This window comes from Lycorma delicatula, chromosome 13 (genome assembly GCF_047948215.1).
Source record: "Lycorma delicatula isolate Av1 chromosome 13, ASM4794821v1, whole genome shotgun sequence".
Lineage (NCBI taxonomy): Eukaryota > Metazoa > Arthropoda > Insecta > Hemiptera > Fulgoridae > Lycorma > Lycorma delicatula.
In genome coordinates this window covers 9,111,957-9,133,586 of record NC_134467.1, presented here as the reverse complement: position 1 = coordinate 9,133,586, position 21,630 = coordinate 9,111,957, and the positions used below count along the sequence as shown (strand labels likewise).

Genomic DNA, 21,630 nt, shown 5'->3' with positions numbered 1-21,630 from the left:
CAGACATCACGCCGAAATTAGTCAAAATGAACAAACGATCAAATTAAAAAAAAGTAAAAATTAAATAAAACAATCTATTAGAAATGTTTAAATCTAATTATTAATATTTTATTTTACTATTTAAACGTGACATTATACTGTAGTATTCTTTACCCGTTCGTTAATAAAGGCGGGTTGCGCGCGCAGCCCCCGCCATAGGATCTCGGTTCTAAACACATATGCTCTCTAACACACAGGCTGTTTAAAACAAGCATTGCCCTTTTCTCAAGTATAATTTTTGTACAGTTCATAGCGTAATAATTGAACGCATACTAAGAATTAAATTATCTAATCTAAATGACATAGTCATCATCATTATCTTCGCAATATAATTTTCAAAGTGTATTTTTCTACCGACCTAAAATAATTTTACAATTTGCGTAGGTCTGATCGTACTATAATATTATTCCCGCTGTATGGATAATTATAATGTGGGATTACAGAAGGTACACGTAAATAATTTTTTTCAAGATCGTGAACGATAAATCAACGTCCCGGAAAGCAGTTACGATAAAAGAACATTAATTAAACCTTTATTTCTAATAGGCTTATTCCATAAATAATTTAAAAAAATAAGAAGTTAAATTTTTTTTTTTTTTTTTGTCTTCAGTCATTTGACTGGTTTGCTGCAGCTCTCCAAGATTCCCTATCTAGTGCTAGTCGTTTCATTTCAGTATACCCTGTACATCCTACATCCCCAACAATTTGTTTTACATAATCCAAACGTGGCCTGCCTACACAATTTTTCCCTTCTACCTGTCCTTCCAATATTAAAGCGACTATTCCAGGATGCCTTAGTATGTGGCCTATAAGTCTGTCTCTTCTTTTAACTATATATTTCCAAATGCTTCTTTCTTCATCTATTTGCCGCAATACCTCTTTGTCACTTTATCCACCCATCTGATTTTTAACATTCTCCTATAGCACCACATTTCAAAAGCTTCTAATCTTTTCTTCTCAGATACTCCGATTGTCCAGGTTTCACTTCCATATAAAGCGACACTCCAAACATACACTTTCAAAAATCTTTTCCTGACATTTAAATTAATTTTGATGTAAACAAATTATATTTCTTACTGAAGGCTCGTTTCACTTGTGCTATTCGGCATTTTATATCGCTCCTGCTTCGTCCATCTTTGGTAATTCTACTTCCCAAATAACAAAATTCTTCTACCTCCATAATCTTTTCTCCTCCTATTTTCACATTCAGCGGTCATCTTTGTTATTTCTACTACATTTTATTACTTTTGTTTTGTTCTTGTTTATTTTCATGCGATAGTTCTTGCGTAGGACTTCATCTATGCCGTTCATTGTTTCTTCTAAATCCTTTTTACTCTCGGCTAGAATTACTATATCATCAGCAAATCGTAGCATCTTTATCTTTTCACCTTGTACTGTTACTCCGAATCTAAATTGTTCTTTAACATCATTAACCGCTAGTTCCATGTAAAAATTAAAAAGTAACGGAGATAGGGAACATCCTTGTCGGACTCCCTTTCTTAATTAGGGCTTCTTTCTTATGTTCTTCAATTGTTATTGTTGCTGTTTGGTTCCTGTACATGTTAGCAATTGTTCTTCTATCTCTGTATTTGAACCCTAATTTTTTTTAAATGCTGAACATTTTATTCCAGTCTACGTTATCGAAAGCCTTTTCTAGGTCTATAAACGCCAAGTATGTTGGTTTGTTTTTCTTTAATCTTCCTTCTACTATTAATCTGATACCTAAAATTGCTTCCCTTGTCCCTATACTTTTCCTGAAACCAAATTGGTCTTCTCCTAACACTTCTTCCACTCTCCTCTCAATTCTTCTGTATAAAATTCTAGTTAAGATTTTTGATGCATGACTAGTTAAACTAATTGTTCTGTATTCTTCACATTTATCTGCCCCTGCTTTCTTTGCTATCATAACTATAACACTTTTTTTGAAGTCTGATGGAAATTCCCCATTTTCATAAATATTACACACCAGTTTGTATAATCTATCAATCGCTTCCTCACCTGCACTGCGCAGTAATTCTACAGGTATTCCGTCTATTCCAGGAGCCTTTCTGCCATTTAAATCTTTTAATGCTCTCTTAAATTCAGATCTCAGTATTGTTTCTCCCATTTCATCCTCCTCAACTTCCTCTTCTTCCTCTATAACACCATTTTCTAATTCATTTCCTCCGTATAACTCTTCAATATATTCCACCCATCTATCGACTTTACCTTTCGTATTATATATTGGTGTGTACCATCTTTGTTTAACACATTATTAGAGAAGTTAAATAACCGTTATGAATTCAGTAAATTACTGACCCGGTGAAAACATTTTTATCGGGAAATTTCTATTTAAACTTCGGAACTGCGATGTTGATCGATCACGCTTATTCACCGAAAGGCGGTTAAATAAACGATCCCTTAAATTAATATCGCTCGAGTAATATGAATTTTACCGATGTACAAACGGTACTGTACATTAAAAAAAAAGTAAGCGTACTTTTAACTTGACCCCAAAATTTCCGTAAAATATGCAAATTTAGTTAAGTAAAAAAAGTAGGTTACTCTGACAAATTGTCAGGTTCACAGTCTTCGTCGTCGCGAGATTTATAATAAAACGGTTCGTTGTTTCTTCTCGCAGCCCTTCTTTGACAAAGTCGTCATACTGAAGTTTTTCAGTACGATTAACGCACCTAACCCGGTCGTCAGTAGTTAAACGTTCAACGGTATCCTCCGGCAACATCTCTAATTTTTTTTTCTCAGGTGAATCGGAGGATATCCATTTACAGGCGAAGTGTCGGGCTCGCTAAGAGGTCCCGCAAGTTAAAAGTGCGTTTGTGTGCCTGCGCCCTACCGACTAAACCTCCTATCTGACCTACTCAGCTCCGGGAGGTGCCATCGAGCTCAGAGTCACCGTGCTTCATCACCGTCCCACCGCGCAAGGGCGGACCAACGACTGCTCCACAGGGGGCTGTCCTCCCTCTCGCTTTCCGGTCATTTCCATTTTCCTCGGCCTTGGAGGTTATTAAACCGGGCTTTATTCTTTAAAGGTCTTCAGGCCTGTCTGTTCTCTGCTAGTCCTCACCCGTTCTCGAAGTCGCTCGATCGCAGCCCGGTTTTCTTTTCTCTCCGGCATAAAATCGATTGTATTTTCCGAGATGAGTCCAGATAGACCCCTCCTCACCTTAGCGAGTCCATCGTGTGCACCTGTAGAAGTTGTATTCGCAATAGATACATTGCGGGAAAGCTTTTCTCTTGAATCTGTACAAATATTCATTGTACTCTCGAAAGCGCTCTTCCTTATTCGTGCCGCTGTACTTCCTCTGGAGTTATAAGTTTCTTAAGTAAATGGGGCTACAGCCGCGATTCCCGAGACGGTGCGGTATCCTGCAGCAATCTTGATAGCACCTCTCCTCTGCAGCGCCACCAGTTTTCATAGGTTTCGTTTTGTATCGAGGGCCGAAATCAGGACAGGAATCTCATTAGTACAGAGGTTGCTGCTGCTAGAATTAGTTTCCTTTTTCTTGACCCTGGCCCCTTTTTCTCCCTAATGTATCGATGACATTTTCCGTTTTACCGGAGACCTCCCTCATGCGGATTTTAAACATCTCTTTTATCTGGGCTCACAGAAGTTCAATCGGGTTAAATTAACAGCGGTATGTCGGAAGACCTACCGCTTCTTGACCCGTACTTGCCGCCGACTCGTCAACCTTGTACATTTTTTATTTTCTACTTCGTCGTTGAACAATATTTAGAAAATCACGCTTAGCGACTGAAGAATCAGGGTCGGTGTTTTTTCTTTTTTAACCGTTCCCTTATGTCGCATTTTTGTGTGTTACTAGTCGGCGGAACGGTAACTTGCCTTATCCTCGACGACGACGCATCATTCTTCTAATCTACAAAGCGAATCCTTGAACCGATTTCTAAAAACCTCTGCGTTCATTTCGTAATGGAAATCACCAGATTTCTTCGATTGAAACAATGTTTTGGCATCATTAATAAAGCCGTACCTGGCCGATCCAGCATGACACAAAATTAAACGGCATCCTTTACCGACAGGAATCTTCAAGCCTTCTGTACTTGACGAATTTTGTCAAATATATCATTTTTCGAGTGATTTTGATGTACCCAAGTTTCATATAAATAAATAATAAATTTTCTTCGTTTCAAATTGGATCGATACAATTAATTTTTTTTTTGCTAATATTTCTTTATGATAATAATAAAGAACAGTATTGCGATTACTTAACAATATGAACGGATATTACACGTTTTAAAAATGTCTTTCGTTTTCAACTTCATACGGATAACTTGTTTCTAAGGTATTTTCCATAACAGCTATTACTGTTTGTGGCTATAGTTCCCTAATTTCTGCAAGAATGTTTTGCCGTATTGTGTTTAGTTGTAGGTAGGGTTTGTTCAAAAATACCCCTTTTCTGGTGTTCCCGTAGAAAGAAGTTGGTGACCGTTAGATCGGGAGACCGTGGCGGCCAATCTACTGCAGATCTTCTGTAAATTATTCGTTCCCCAAAAACGTCCCGTAAAATTTTCATTGTAATTTCAGCCGTCGGACGAGTGGTTTCGTCTTGCTGAAATCGCATTCTAGTTATGTTTTCCGTTGCAGGTCTTACGGAATTTTGAAGCGTTTTCCGATATCGTTCTGCAGTGACTGTCACGGTATCTTTTTAGACAAAAGAACGGTCCGATGATGTTCTGCGATGTTACTTCATACCGAACCTTGCATTCGAGAGGGTACAGTTCCTCCTATACAAAGCCGTCGAGGTGGAAATGAGCCTTATCGGACGTAATCAGACGGTGAACGAATCCGTTTTCTTCCCTTGCCGATTTTTGAAGTCGACTGTCGCGGATAATCTGTAGGTTGTATTTCCTCTACCAGAATGTTGTACGAGAAAAGGTGTACAGTGTAGAACGCGCTGCAACGACGTACAAGAGAAGCCTTTGAAATTTTGAAGAGAAGTTTTGTAGCTCGTCTCCGGATTGAAGTGCGTTTCTTCTTCGACACGTTCCATATTCGCCTTTGCCCCGGTCGACCGTAATCTTCCGTTACGTGGAAGATCGCTTACTGAACTCTGTCGCTAAAAACGATCCATTAAGCGACGAACACGACGGAGGGCGCAACTCCGACGTTAAAATGTTGAAAACATGCTGCTGCGTTCCGGCAATCGAACGTGTTGGTTTTCTAAATAAAACTGAGCGTTTTTGGGTCGTGCATTTTCAGACTAACACAAATATTTACGATCTTTTTACTCGGAATAACGAGTAGATATGTTGAATGTCTTTGTGAGATATTCCGATAATTGCTAACTAACTCCTCTATAATCAGTTTTATTCTGACTAGCCTCCTGTAACAGCTACCGATGGGCGAAAATCAAATAATTTTTTTTTGTAGCATGTGAAAAAATGACATGCCTGACAGACACGAACCGAGCACCTCCGGTCGAGAGGTAGAGACGCTACCACTTCCCCACGGAGATCGGTTACATGTAAAATATATTAAAAATGAAAACGTAATAATTATAATAAATTAATTAAATTTAAAATGATACAGTGCATCAATCAGATTAATTAGAATTACGCATAATTATCATAAATTAAAACAAACATATTTATGTTTGTTATGAAACTGATTTATAGCCCTTACCGTTACGCCCATGTCGAAATTATCTAGCTTTCTGACAGGTTTTATTTACTTTTTATTTTCCTAAATGTACTGAAAGAAGAGGGAAGCCTCAGACTGGCTTTTATGTAATTTATTTTATAATTTTTTTCCTTACTCTAATGAACTCGACTAACTGGATAGTTTACAAGCAGCTCTGTCTTACTTAAAACTTCAAAATAATATGGGGATCGTCTCTTTCCTAATTTTCCAAATTTATTTCCTTCTTTTTTCAAGAGATCGTGAACTTTATTCGCCTACCTTTCGTATATAATTATCGATTAGCTTTACTATTTTGTTTCACCTTGGATTAAAATTCATTCGTTTTGAATTAAATTAAAATTAAATGAATGCAGAAAAATAAATTCTTATAACTTATAGTAAATGGATTTTCAAACAGGACGCGACCCTTTGTTTGATTGACGACGTGAATTTATTACAAAAATTTTATTAAAGTACTTGTACAACAATATTCAAATTACAATAGATGTTCAAAACGGTTTCCTGTAATCCCGCTTAACGTAATTTTTGAAATATCACTTTCAATGTTAGCCTTCAATTCGTCAAGCGTACAAGGACTCCTTTTAAACACTACACTTTCTTACCGCCCTTAAAGGAAGACTCTTAAGATCTGGGAATCTCGGAGGCCATTTGGTATCAAACGATGGCCTTGAACGACACCGATGCGATTGTCATTTTTTAGTATTCCTGAAAGCCCGAACTGTGAAGGTAACTTTCCTGAGCGTTTTTTTGGGCGAGCGAATCAAACGTTCTTTCACATCCTCCAGAACTTATACTGTTAACAGCGACGGTCGACCTTTGCTTTTCCGATTCGGTAGACCGGTTCGTAGCTGCGATTTAAGTTTAAACGCTTAGAATTAATCATTGAAATCGCTAATGGAACCGGGTCTAAATTTCGTTGTTCCGAAAAACATTTTCTTGCGGTACGCGTTATTACCGAATAGATTCGTATTAATGAGACGTTTACAATCGCTCGCGGTTTGTTTAAAGTACGGGACTAGGCGAGAGGTTCGTGCTTCTGCGAACTCTATTAGCCAGTTCAGAGCGCAACTGTAGGACAGAGAAGACATCCGAAAGAAGTCTACAGCGAAGGCGAAGGCCGAGTCAAAATTCATCGATGTAAATGTCTACAGAGACATTTACATCTTTGGCATCTCTAATTAGGCCCGGCTGGCGACTGCGATATGTAATCAGTTAGAGGGTCAAAATACGACCTCCGTTAAAGCCCATCAGGCTTAGTAACGGGTGGGGGGGGGGGTTCGTGTGGCGACTGGAATCGTCACAAGGCGGATGTGTTCCCCTACGGGGATTGGTGTGAGCTTTTCCGATCGTATACACTGCGAGTTTGACAATATTAATCTAATGCGATATCGTCGACTTATCAGGAACTGAAGAACCGGGAAATTTTACCCGAAACTTGTCTTTCACCGGTCGGTAATATTTATATGCGCAACGGTTGTCAATAATCCTCGGATAACGACGTAATTAACACAATAGAATTTATACCGGTATAGCACTAGCGCATAAGAAGGAAATTTCAACCGTTACAAGCCGCTTCCTTGAGTACAGTGTTGCCGATTGACATGCAGGGAGAAATAAATTTACGTACGGACGATTTTTACTTTCTTAATCTTAGGGTTGCGTCCTTTTTGAAACGCCCGTTATATTAGAAAATCAAAAAAACGGTATCGGCAAAAATGTATTCTACGCTCTAAAATAGTGATTTCCAACCTGTGCTTAGAGGAAACTAAAAATAAAATTGAATGCGATTAAAAAATACGAAATAAAAAGTAACATTTAAATAAGAATACTAGAGTACAGTGTTGCCGATTGACATGCAGGGAGAAATAAATTTACGTACGGGCGATTTTTACTTTCTTAATCTTAGGGTTGCGTCCTTTTTGAAACGCCCGTTATAGTAGAAAATCAAAAAAAGGTATCGGCAAAAATGTATTCTACGCTCTAAAATAGTGATTTCCAACCTGTGCTTAGAGGAAACTAAAAATAAAATTGAATGCGATTAAAGAATACGAAATAAAAAGTAACATCTAAATAAGAATACTAGAAGTTACTTTCTAAACGGAATTATTGCGCAGTTACATTCGCTTATCCCTCTTTCTCCTCTCCTAAACACTATTATATTGTAACGCATACGGAAGGCCTAAAGGGTTCCGTCACAGAAATTGATTTTGAAAAGATCACCGTGAGTTAATAAAAAGGTCCAGTACCTGCGATTTAGTTATTATTTTGTAGCTATCAACTCTGTTTTACGATTGGTCCTTGCTATCGATTGTCAGCTCGTTTAAAGGAAAGGTGATTAATTTGTTATGTCGAATTAGTTTCACTAGACAGGAAATATTCCCGAATTTTGGCGTCGGTATTTGTCTGTTGTTTACGTATATTAAAATAATAAATTTCGACTAGATTTGCAGCCTTTGTTATTTTTAAATGCCGAGTAATAACGGTTTTATTAATAAATGATTTTCAAAGAAATTAAAATTACTTGTGCAGCGCTAATAATAATAATAATAATAATACTATTATTACGTTACGTTTAACAAATTTATTTACCGCAACTACTTTATCGGATAAAAACGATTAAAATGGATTTTTTCCCTTTTTTGAAAACCAGTAGGAGGAAATGTTTTTAGAACGGTTGGTGTACAGAATAACAGGTATCTGGCAGTAACCGTCAAATTCCTTGGCGAATCGTTTATATGTAATTACATTTCATATGCAAATAAAACAACATAACTATCACAAATATTATTTTTATTTGTCGACTCGATAAGTTTCATTACATTTCTTCTATTTTATAAAGTCTTTAATGAAATTTTTTTTCGCTTTTACAGCGAAGAAATCTTGTAACTTGACTGTTTGAGGTGTAAAATTAACCAAACCCGATTATTGATTTTTTATATTATACAAACATCCATTTTTGAGTTAAATGTGAAAGGTACAATTCATTCAATTAAATAGGGAATGTACAATTTAAAAGCCGTACAGTTGATTCATCGTCGCATAGGCTTTTTTAAAAATTAAATATCTTCCCGAAGAGTTTTTTTACATTAAAAATTATGAAAGAAACAAGAAAAAAACAGTGTGTATCGAAAAGACGATTTCAGACAGGTATTTTTCATAAAAAAATTTGTTGCAATTATAAGACGTATATTCACAATTGCGTAAATTTTAATTTTTTTTTTCTTTAACCTCCGGGTCCACCGTTAGGTATTGAGAAGAATATGTAGCGTGTGAAAATGCCACGCCTAACCGGGATTCGAACCCGGGACCTCCGGATGAAAGGTCGAGATACTCTCACTCGCCGTCACCGGGGCCATAATAAATTTTCATTTACCAAAGATTAAATTAAACGATCTATATGATGTCCTCCATCTGCCGCTTGAATAACACCAAGACGATAGCTGAACTCTTCCGCAACGGTTGCAGACAGTCTGTTATAAAAGACACAGCACCTACGGTTCTGCTTTTCAGTTCGTCTAAATCAGCAGGTAACGGTGGACCGTAACGCTTTATTTCACTTATTTCCTTAAGAAAAATTCACGAGGTGTAATGTCTGGGGATCTCGGGCGCCAAGAGTGTAGTGCCCAGTCTTGGGTTCCAGTATGCCCCAGGCTCGAGGCGATATTCATTTAGAGACCGACGAATTCTGTTTTTCGATGTGGCGGAGCCCAGTCTTGCTGAAAAATTGATTTTTCAGTCTTCATTTATTTGTAGAAAAAGCCGGTCCTGCAGTATATCGAGTTAAGAACGCCCTGTTATTCACGACTAAGAGAAGATCCTTGTATATATTTATGTAGGATCTTGGGGAATGGTATGCTTCTAGCTCGTTTTTAAGGGCAACGGGTGCCCAGGTGCTCACCTACCGTGTTAATTTGAACCGATATCTGTTTCGGTTCCGCCTGGCAGCTGATGAGCTGTGCGTCTGCGGGGAGGTCCAGTCAAACGAACATCTGATGTTTTGATTGCCCCGCTCTTGGGGAGGCCAAAGACCGGGCCCCCCTGGAACTGAAAGGTCAAGGGGAAAATCGGCCGCTCACAAGAGGTGTGGGGCGAGAGCCGCATTGTCCGATCGTGTGGGAGTTCTTGACGCGGTTGCTTTGTTCAACCGACATTAGTAGTTTACCTAAGGGAAAAGACTTCTACCGCTTTTCTATAGGAAGCTAACCTTGAGATATACGGATGACCACCAGCCAATTAGGGCTCCAAGCGCTTTAATATGGTGGAAAGGTACTTGCTGGTATTCAGCGACCTAGACGTGGCAGCGAATTGCTGTCTCGACGAAATAAATTTTAATTTATGGATGTCATTTATATTTTTAGTAGTTGACGGGGTGCGCTTACCCGTTTTAGCAAATATATGATAAGCGAGCGGTTGGGACACGTAAGCCGGTGGTGTATAGCACCGCGCTCAGCCCGTTCTCGCTTTAGTGAGCTCTAGGAGGTATTTAGGACACTGGTCGCTAAACTGTTCGAGGCTCAGTAGCCGTTTGTGGCACAGACATTTAGTCGTATGCTTTTGGGCGACCGAATGAGGTGGTAGCGGGAGAAAAGCCAAGCAAACCAGTTACTGTTTCCCTAAAAAAAAAAAAAAAAAAAAAAAAACCATAAATTTTTGTCAACGAAACCCTGCAAAAACATTAAATTTTGGTGATTCTTTTTTTTTGTTCCTGCTATAGAATCTCATGCGGATTCTCAAATTCCTAAACGGGAACATATGTCGTGAAACTTCCATTTAAATGAAATGTCGCTTCATCATAAAAATTAACCGCGGTAAGAATCTACCGTCTTCCTTGACTAAAAGCATTTCACAGAAATCTTTACCTATTCTTTTGTCGCTTACACGAACAGCTTGTTCCGGTTATAATCCAGAAGGCCTGAAATCCAACCGTTGTCTTACACACGCCACTCGTGCGAGGGATAGCAAGTTCTCGGCTAGCACGATAAGCGAACTTTTTCGGTGTTATAAATCCTGTCGAATTCGTTGAACATTTTCCATCGAATCGCCCGGTCGCCCTAAACCCTTTTCTTATATAAACATGCCGATTCTTCAAATCATTTATACCAGCGACGTATGTTCTTAGCCGATCGTGTATCGATCCTGAAACGCAGGCTGAATCGTTATTACGGACTCAGTCTTACTAAATTGTAGAACACAGGAAATCTGATGAGGACAACACGTGACTTCCTTGTACGCCTATTAAATTACATATACGCATTTTTGCTGGACTTCATTTAAACTTATTTCGTTTGAAAGTGAGACACGATCCTCCAATTCTTTAATAAAGTGGACAGTTACACGATTACTGAAATATTAGTTTTTATTAACGCCAAATATTTATACAATTATTAATTCAACTTACATGAAATATTAGGATAGAGTAAAAGTCCCTTTATTACTGTTTAAATAAATGTAAGTCTTAGTATATATATATATATATATATATATATATATATATATATATATATATACTATGTTTTTTAAATTATTATGATGTAACCGTCAACAAAAGGAAAACTAAAACAAATAATCAGATGTTTCACCAAATCTGATGTGGACACCACATGACTTAGTTTGTACGCCTATTAAATTACACATACACTTTTTTTTTTAAAGTAAAAGTACATAAAATTTTATTTCATTAATAACTTCTGATAAGTTCTCATATTTTTTTTATTGTTATTATTGAAATATTATTTATTGTAATTTTTTTTTAGAGGTAAATAATTATTGATAAATCAATATATTTAATTTTAAAAAAAAAGTTAAGAAAAGGAGATTAAGTGTCATTCGAACCGATGTGCCTTCCTCATGTAAGATCCAAATATTTCGTTAATTAAAATTTTATTTGGCTGTAACTCTGGAACCGATGAAAATAAGTACCACTTATGATATATATATATATCGTTGAAAAGCTCTCATTTGGTGGCTTATTACTGCAGTTAAGAAAAACTCCAAAATCCAAATTTTTTGAATTTTTGGCGTTTTTGGACACTTTTGGGTCAGTCGATTGCAATGAAAAGGGAAGGTGCACAACTAGATGTTACAACAGTGCTAAATCCAAAATTCCAACATCTTACGGCTAATCGTTTTTGAGTTATGCGAGATAGATACGTATATACAGACGTCACGCCGAAATTAGTCAAAATGGATATCTCCGTTGAAATTTTTCGCGATTACAATATTTCCTTTACTTCATACAAGGAAGTAAAAAAATACAGCGACTTTTGAAGCCGAGACCTCTAAATTACGAGACGAACCGTTTGCCATTCGGCTGGCGTAATTGTAATTATACAAAAAAAAAAATTGCTCTTTAATATAGTATAATTAAAAAGCGCGAGGTGGCAATTTTGTGTATTGAATTGTTTTCATTTATTTAAACATACACATATACAGCCTATGACTCCCGGTAACGTAAGAATTCCAACGCGATGTTATACATCTAAACCGGTTCAGCCGTTGAGCTGCTACGGAAAACCTACGTACTTACACCCTAAATACATTACACTCGTTTTTGGGCAATTGTATAATAAATTATTAGAGTATAAACCGCGGTGAGTATTTTGTAAAAGTAAATTAATAATATCTTGATTTTTCTAAGGTGTAAATTTATTGTACTAAAGAGAGTTTTAATTTTTACAAATTCATAAATTTTTTTTTGTTAAGTTTGTAATGAAAAAAAAATTTTTTTTTGTTTTTCATAGTTTATATTAAATCAAATTTCTCAATAAATTTTTTAACACGTTTTGATGATAAAATTTACGCATTTTATGAAAGTTATTTTACTTCAAATCTAAAAAAATGTTTTTTTTTGTCACCGAATTTTTGTACTTTACGTTGGATATCATGAAAACTACTGGAAATACAGTTCTGGAACCGTTTTTTATTAGATTTTCAGGTTAAAAAACATAAGAAACTATCAAGTTTACTCCTAATATACTGAAATTTCACCGGGGGAACTGAAATCCGCGAGATATTTTTCGATAGCCGTAACTCGATAACAAAACGTTTTCCGATATATTCTTGTATTGACTTTTTTCAAGCTGTAGAATTACTTTCCAAATTATCTTTTATATATATATATATATATATATATATATATATATATATAAATGTTTGTTCAAAATCTTAATCTCCGAAAGTTCTTTACCGATCGCTTTGAAGTTTTTACACAACATTGCATTTGAATACGCGCGTGTATTTATATACCTAATATGTGACACCTATGGCAGGTAAAAACAGCGCTATCTTTTGGACGTAAAAGCAACACACGCTATACTAAATATTTTACGATTCCATTTCAGTTTTTCCGATATGTGTGTCCGCTATAGACTAAAAAACTACCGGACCGATTTAAGCGCGGGGAAAAGGGAGAAAGTAAAAGGGAAGAAGGGGAAAATGGAAAAAACAAAAAGGGTAAAACGAGGAAAGGGAAAAGGGAAAATGGAAAGGGGATATGGTGAAATTAAAATGGGGAAAAGGAAAAGAGAGAAATGGTAAAAGGGAAAGTTTAAATTTTGTGTGAAGTTCCGTAAATGTTCATTTTGATAATGTTTTATCAAACTTTCAATTGTGCTCATCTAATCTATATACACACTCAAATCTAGCAATAGCGAAGCACTGCCGTTTCTGCTAGTATATATATATATATAGCCTGTGACACTCCCGTTAACGTAAGGATTCCAACGCGGGATCATACATCTGAATCGGTTCAGCCGTTGAGCTGGTACGTTGGAATAAGCATACATACATAAACCTTAAATACCTCTTTTTTTGGGCAGTTGTGTGGTAAGCTAAGTGAACCAACCATTCGAAATCTTTTAAGTACAGCCGAGTTGGAAATTATCATTTTGAATTAAAATAAGGGACCCTTTGCCTATCGCCCTGCAAAAGGGCACCAACAAAAACTGCATTGCAAATTGGCTGTCGCCTGCCCGTGTTTAATATTCCTTAAGATGTTTATTAATAAATCTTTATTTTAAATTTCAATTCTGTATTAATTTAAAGACAATTTATTAATTAAGTCAATTAAATTATATATGTATAATCATTTAACCGTAACGGTGGGAAAATTGAATTGAATACAAATTTAAAAAAAAAAGTTTTGTTAAACGAATTTCTCGATTTTAAGCGATAATTATCACAGATAATCGAGGTTCATCTGTAATATATAATGAAATTTATATTTTATAACAATTTAAAGATTTGTATTTAAATCAAGTTTTTATTTGTATGGATATATGCGCGTGTGTTTTTCTAGTGAAATAATATTTTATAATGTTAACAAAAGTGAATGATGGAATAGTTTTTTTTTTATTATTATTAATTCGTGTTTTTATCTTATCAAGGGAAAAAAATGTAGTGGGAGTTTACAGTGTGTGGGTTTGCTCTTCAGTGACGTCTTTTAATCTCATTAATTCTATTAAGAGTAATATTCTTGTAAATGTATGAACATTAAAAAAATTACATCCAACTTCATCGGAATAAAAAAAATATATATATTATTTCGCTTGTCTTATAATACAACTATCCGATGAGTTTAACGTTTAATTTTTTATTTAATAATAAATTTTAAAAAATTGACACGATGAACTTATTTAAATGATTTTTTTTTTAAATCTAATTTTGAATACTTCGTAAACTAATTTAGTTTTTATGCTTGTATTATATAAACGATTCACGAAAACGTAACGCTTTCAATAATTGTTCTACCGGTGAAAATAAAGCAGAAAGTTCACATAAATACAGCTTCGGAAACGCTTCGTTAGCTAGCGGCGGCTAACGAAATGGTTTCGGCGCATTCGGTAAAATTAAACCATAAATTTAACGGTTTTATATGAAATCAATCTTACCTAAAAAAAAAATTGTAAAATAGGTCCTACAACCGTATTTTTAATAATTTTCGAGAAATCTGGGGTAAAATTAATAAGAGATCAGGTTTGAAAAACACTTTTAAATTTGGCCCAAAATAAATTTGCTAATTCTATAACTACACTATCATATTTTTTTTTTGTCTTCAGTCATTTGACTGGTTTGATGCAGCTCTCCAAGATTCCCTATCTAGTGTTAGTCGTTTCATTTCGGTATACCACCCTCTACATCCTAAATCCCTAACAATTTGTTTTACATATTCCAAACGCGGCCTGCCTGCACAATTTTTTCCTTCTACCTGTCCTTCCAATATTAAAGCAACTATTCCAGGATGCCTTAGTATGTAGCCTATAAGTCTGGTCTGTCTCTTCTTTTGTCGCAATACCTCTTCATTTGTCACTTTATCCACCCGTCTGATTTTTAACATTCTCCTATAGCACCGCATTTCAAAAGCTTCTAATCTTTTCTTCTCAGATACTCCGATCGTCCAAGTTTCACTTCCATATAAAGCGACACTCCAAACGTATACTTTCAAAAATATTTTCCTGACGTTTAAATTAATTTTTGATGTAAACAAATTATATTTCTTACTGAAGGCTCGTTTCGCTTCTGCTATTCGGCATTTTATATCGCTCCTGCTTCGTCCATCTTTGGTAATTCTACTTCCCAAATAACAAAATTCTTCTACCTCCGTAATCTTTTCTCCTCCTATTTTCACATTCAGCGGTCCATCTTTGTTATTTCTACTACATTTCATTACTTTTGTTTTATTCTTGTTTATTTTCACGCGATAGTTCTTGCGTAGGACTTCATCTATGCGTAGGACTATCATATAAAGAGGAAGAAGGTTTTTGTTTGTTCGGGATAAACAAGAAGACTACCCGATCGATCGCAACCAAAGTTTTACACTTGTTTCTTGGCATAACCGAGTATGTTTTTAGATACATTTCATCTCGAATATACGGTAAAACTTGGTTATAACGAAATTCAAGAGGCCGATCAAATATGTTCGTTACAGCCGAGCGCTCGATACTTCCTACTTTCAATCTCGTAACCGTCAATTTTTACCCCGTCATTATTTTTTGTAACACAAAAAATATACTGTATACCTAAGAAGAAGCTGTTTTAAAATTAATTATCGATGTTTTTGTATTATAGAGTAACAAATAAAATTTAGATGTAATACAACGTTTAGACGCTAATACGTTTTGCTTTTTACCAAAACCTTTAGGGATCAATGAATCATCAAAAAATATTCAGTAATATGTATTACCGCACTGTATTTGGCTATAGGGTTTCCGATCGATCACTTGTAACTTATTTTTGTTTGTTTAACTGATTCTACGGTACAGTATTGTATTTTTGAACTGAAAATTATAACTACCGAGTTTACCAGTGGGGATAGGATGGGGAAATTTCTCTTTAACCACGCCTCTCTTCTGATATTCACGTAAATCGTTTAAAATGTGCTATACAGTTCGATCAACATGTTTGAACGGTTTTGACGGATAATTTTTTGGCCGCAGTCTTTCCTGGAAGTTTACAAACAGAAAATCCCGACCGATTAAAATAACTACCATTCTTTGTAATACCGGAATGGAAATTGTACTGTACAACGTCCTGTTGCAAACCTTAGGTTACCCTTCAGAACTTACCTGAACAAGCCTAAGATAAAATGTCTCAATCTTTACGTATAAATCGTAAATGAAGAAATGGAATTTCCTTTCCGTTGAGATTACGGTTGTTATTTAACGTTTTTGAATTACAGTTTTGTTTAAAAGTGAAAATGCTCATAATAATCAAGTTTATGATGCGTCGATACCTCGCTAAAAACAAGTTTTTATTTATCATTAACGAAATAGAAAACCAAACAAATTCCGGGATTTTGCTCGTTAAACCAAGTTTTCGTTACAAGCTAGCTCGTTGTCTGCGGGTTCCTCTGATATACAAATGTAGTAGTGATTTGGCGATTCAAGCACAAACTTTAATCGATTGTAAACTCTAAGTCTCTCTATCACAGTGCGAGCTGGGTTTGCAAACTACAAACGGCGTGTCCTGGGGTGCTGTTTTCGGATATGCAATGGAATGCTTTTATATGGAATGGAATGGAATGCAAAGTTGGCGGGAGTTTATTACTCCCTACTTTATCGCAGAACCTGGACAGAGTACCTTGCTGCTGGGTGATTCTATCGGGCGTGTTTTTGAGGTTTATTTTTAGTTAGCGGGTCTAATTTTTTCAAGTTTTCTTTATTATTATTTAGTATTTTAAGACGGATTTAATTGCATTCCAATCCGTTGTTCAACCAGCGTTATCGAACCTATTTCATGGGCCGAACGCAGAAGGCTAGGCTTATAAAGCCTGTCCTCCCGACGTAATTCCCCTTCAGACCGTCCACTGAAGTCCTTTCGGTGTTAACGCTTAATAGGCTAGCAGGAATACGCCACAACGGGGCACTAGCTATAAGGAAAGAGCAATGCGTCCCCTTTTCTGGAGGAGTCGCAATTGCTGGGTTATTTTAACTTTCTTGTAAGTATTGAAAAGAAGAGGTTGTGTAGAAGCTCTTCATCCGCTTCTGGTATGGCTGCCCTTCAGGACGCATCTCTGCTGGGCTATGTTCCGGTCTCCAGTCCGTGATGTTGAGACGAGTGGTGGGTCTTCCTTCTTCTTCATCTTCTTCTTCTCCCTCTTCTTCTTCCGAAGACCTCTTCGTTCTTCTTTGGCCTGCACTTTCCAAGAATTGGTAGTAACCGAAGTTACATACCGTTAACCTTGAAATTCCCGAGGCCCCGAAGGGCTGAACGGGGGAAAGTGCAGGTTTCTTCGTTCTTCCGTGCTGTCAGTGGCTGCTGGGCAGGTGACTGCTGGGCTCGTTCCCTCTTTCTTCTTTCTTGAAAGGAAAGGAAGGTAATAGGGAACTTACAAAATGGTGATACCTATTCGCGATCGCGGTTTTGGGGCGGCGATTTTCTTAGAAGAAGCAAACAGAAATTATTCACTCCACGTAATTATTAACCTTCAGACACACGTGTGTCTGAGAAGGGGTTGGGGGGACCGCGTGGCCGCAGTGAAGAAACCATTTGTTTTTGTGGTGGCTGTTGGTATCTGCAACAAAAGAAGCAGAACACACACACACGAGGAAAGAAGGAAAAAAAAAAATTTATTTTTACTTTCCTTTGGACTGGCAGGATGAGAGGAAGGAAAGGCCGTTTCCCAAGACGGCACGACGAGTCGTTCCACATCCACGTTTCTCCCGTTTCTGAAACAAGAGAAATAGAACAAAACACACGCGGAAAAAAAAAATTTTTGACCGCGTTTTTGTTTTATGCGCGACTTACCGTAATTGACGTCTTCAGACTATATAACTCGCAAAAATTAAGCACTCGCGACCCCGGAAACGCCTCTGACGCGCTATTCCGTTTATGGCTCATGCGATATGGAGGCCCCTAAGCCTGGTTTGTCGATTCTCGGCTCCCGCACCGCACCATCACGGTGGTTCGTCCAGTACGGCGTGAGGCCGCTTCCTTACAACTGTCAGGGTCGGGTCCTCTCGGCAGATGTCCCGAAGATGACTGTGTTCGGACACAGCCGCTCTCCCGAACAGTCTGCGCGCCTGCGCCACCCCCACCTCGGACACGGATTGAAATCTCGCATCAGATCGGAGAGTGGCGTTCCTGACGAACCACGGAACTCCAAAGATCGTCCGCAACGCGATGTTTTGGACGGCCTCGATCTTCTTTTGAAGCGAGGAGCTCAACACTGCCCCCCCCCCCCCCCCATGCCGGGTAAGCATACGTTAGAATCGGCAGTACGTACAGCCGAAAAATGAGAAGCTTAGTTGCCAGTGGGAACGTTCTGGCACTGTTCAGCACTGGGTATAGCGAGGCTCTGGCGGCCTTAGCCCTCCAGGTCGCATAATTTACATGTTCGCCGAAGGTAAGCCGCCTGTCCAACACCACCCCCGAATGCTTTCATAACTGTGCAAACAATCGCCCGATTTTCAAAATTCAAACGGGGTATTTCCGATTAGGTTTAATGCTAACCTTTGCGTAAATCAGGTACACTCTTGATCTAACAACAGATTACGGTTATTCGTAAATGAATATTTATACGTATTCAAAGTTTGTCTGTTTATTTGTTTTCGCATATGCGAGAACCAACCGACCGATTACTTTCAAATTTGTCGTGTTATCCCTGGGAAGGGTTTAAACATCGACCGAGGCCCTAGCTCCCTTAATATTAAAAATAATCATTATTTCTTCGCCCCCAAGGACGATGAAGTTGTGAATTACAGATATTCATTAAGGAAAAAGTAGATCGATCCTTTTAGTTTATTATTTCACTTCTGCCGTAACGGCAAAGAAACTAGTATAAATCCTAAATACTATAATTATTATTTATCAGTATTATTCTCACAACCGTGGCGGTCCAGGGGGCAGAGCCTCTAAGTAGACGGGAACGGCGACCAAAGCGAATTCTGCGGGTGTCCAGGACGCCAGTCCCTCTGATATTTCGCTCGGTCTCAATATCGTGCGCCGCAATCCTGACATTCAAATTTTCTTTCAAACTGAGAAACCTTCCTTCCTGGCGTCTAAGTTCTTACCTGACCTTTAAAGGCCGACGTAATAACACCTGGAGGTTTATAGATAGACAGTATTTTAGGCTTAGATTTTACAACATCAGAGGCAAGATTGTTCACAGTTGTCGATGGTGGCGGTAAAGCGGACTCTCGTTCACCCGTTCCAGCCCTGAAACCCTCGATATATCCCAGAAGTCGGTCGTTCCTCTCAACCGTCAATAAATATAAAAATCGAAGGTTACGCATACGCGACTATTTGAATATTACATTTCTTTCTTTAACGTTTTTAATATTGCCGACAAATTCTTCGATGTCAACAGGCAGTCCATTGAACGTGCCCGCTAGTTCGCTAACAACCTCATTACAGCGACATGTGGGTCTGATGAGCTGAAACGGTGCAAACAGTAAGGACAGTATCTACTAGCACAGTGGGCCTTTGTTAGACCCGTCAGGAGTCGAGAAAGTCCGTTTTTACCTGGTTTGGTATTAATCAGACAGTAATGAAATTTTTCTCTAGTCTCTCCTGTAAGCAGCAATAGGTGTATGCAGTTTTCACGATCGTGATTTTCGGTAACGCGTACCGGATAGACACGATCGTTTTCCTCCTCATACCCGTAGACATTAACGCTTATTGTGGGATTTAACATCTCAAAGCGATTAATATCTCTTACTTTTACAGGGTATAATATCCCAAGCATGTTTATATCATACTCGTACCTAGCATACCACGTCTGACGGTAGTTACGACCAGGTTGGTCATGGAGGTATGCTAAAACTGACCAGAGAAAACATTTCTGGTCATGTGGATTCTTTACGTTAATTAATGCCTCTCTTTTTAAAATTTTCTTTGGAGTACGTATATAGGAGGAAGAAGCACCGTATAGCGGACGGTAACGAATAACATTTAGGTCTATATAAATTATTTTATGCATTACCCATCCGCTACCGTTGTTGATGAAGTTCACCATCGTCTCGACGATTTTTTTTTCCATCGACGTAGTCGATGGAAGCTAATCGAGATTCCAACTTTCGTAATGCTGCAGCCTTTTGGCCTTCACGGGCGGTAAGTTTTTCTTTCTCAGCGCCTACAGAGGTATCGAATATCTTTTCTACTATTCTAGCATCAGAATCTAAATCGTTTTCTTCAGTTGCCACTGCGTTATCCACTCCCTTAGCCGCTTCTGTTTTCCCAGGAGTTTTCTGTTGCTGTCGTCTACGACCTGACACGTCTTCCCTTTGCGACAGCACCGACAGATCCACCGTCGGACGCATCACTGATTTCTTCAGCGGCTGCACCCTTCAATGACCTACCTCAATCGAACTTCCTGAACTATATTAGTCGCATTTTCCTTTTCCTCTGGAATTTCGGCATCTTTTGCTTCCCGAGACTTTCTCCGAAGTTTTTTTCTCGCTACCCTCCCTCACCTTCCGCCGATACTCTCTTTCCTTCGTTCTAATTTGCCTTTTACTTTCTGCCTCTTCCTAATGTATCTTTCTTTCGTACGCCGTTTATGCTTTTTCCTTCTTATCTGCTTTCCGCTTAAGAAATCCAGAAGAAAACGCGGTAGAACGTGGATTTCGGTCATCCGCTCGTACTAAGAATAGAATAAAATTAAAATCAAAATAAATAAACGACTAAATAATAAACACAAAACGAACTAGCAACCAAAAACAATAAAATAATAACAAAACAACCGATCACAATCGGTGTAAATAAACGATAGCCAATAGAAATTAACCGATGTAGCTAACGTAAATAACTGTTACAAGAACGAAACTATGAACGACAAAAATAATAAACAAAACTCCAAATAAAATATCTAAAACGACTATTTTAACAGAAACCTTGTTGAAATTATATCCTTAGAGTGTAATCTGAATATCAAATCACCCACTTAGTTGAAAATGAAAATAACTTAAGGTTACCTAATAAAAGCACACTGAAATAAACACCTAACAAACACAAAACACAAAAATTAAAAACAAAGAACGAAAATACCACAATTATAACTATAACAATAGATCTCTAGCAAACGCATCCAGTGTCGTCGGCATCGCACGTCGAACCGGCACTAAGACGGGGCACCACATCGCTACCGCCTAGAAATACGACATTTTCGTGATACTCGATTTCCAGGTCGGTGGATCGGTGAAGAAGGTCAGGCGCATGGCCACCTCGCTCCCCAGATGTGACCCCGCCATGTTTTTTTAAAGGTCGGGTTTATATACCGACATCGCCTGCTGATCTTGCTGAGCTAAGACTTCGAATTAACTCCGCACCTACAGAAGTAACGCCCCGCTTTTTGTTTACTGTGTGGAATGAAATCGATTTCGGGCGAGATGTATGTCGCATTACAAATAGAAGCCGTATTGAACCAAAGTGAATGACGGGTGAGAGACATCAACCAAATCTTTAAGTTATCTGATAAACTTTTACATGCTTTTAAA

At 37.7% G+C, this 21,630-nt stretch overlaps 1 protein-coding gene and 1 long non-coding RNA gene across 2 annotated transcripts in view; one reads left to right on the top strand and one right to left on the bottom strand.

Moving 5' to 3' along the window:
* Positions 1-21,630, top strand: part of LOC142334104 (uncharacterized) — a 121,659-nt gene that overhangs the window by 30,673 nt on the left and 69,356 nt on the right. The gene's annotated exons all lie outside the window — the stretch shown is intronic.
* Positions 19,524-20,154, bottom strand: LOC142333974 (uncharacterized). Its single transcript, XM_075381632.1, has one exon. It carries the CDS (start codon positions 20,148-20,150, stop codon positions 19,524-19,526), a length of 627 nt encoding a protein of 208 aa, XP_075237747.1. The 5' UTR covers positions 20,151-20,154.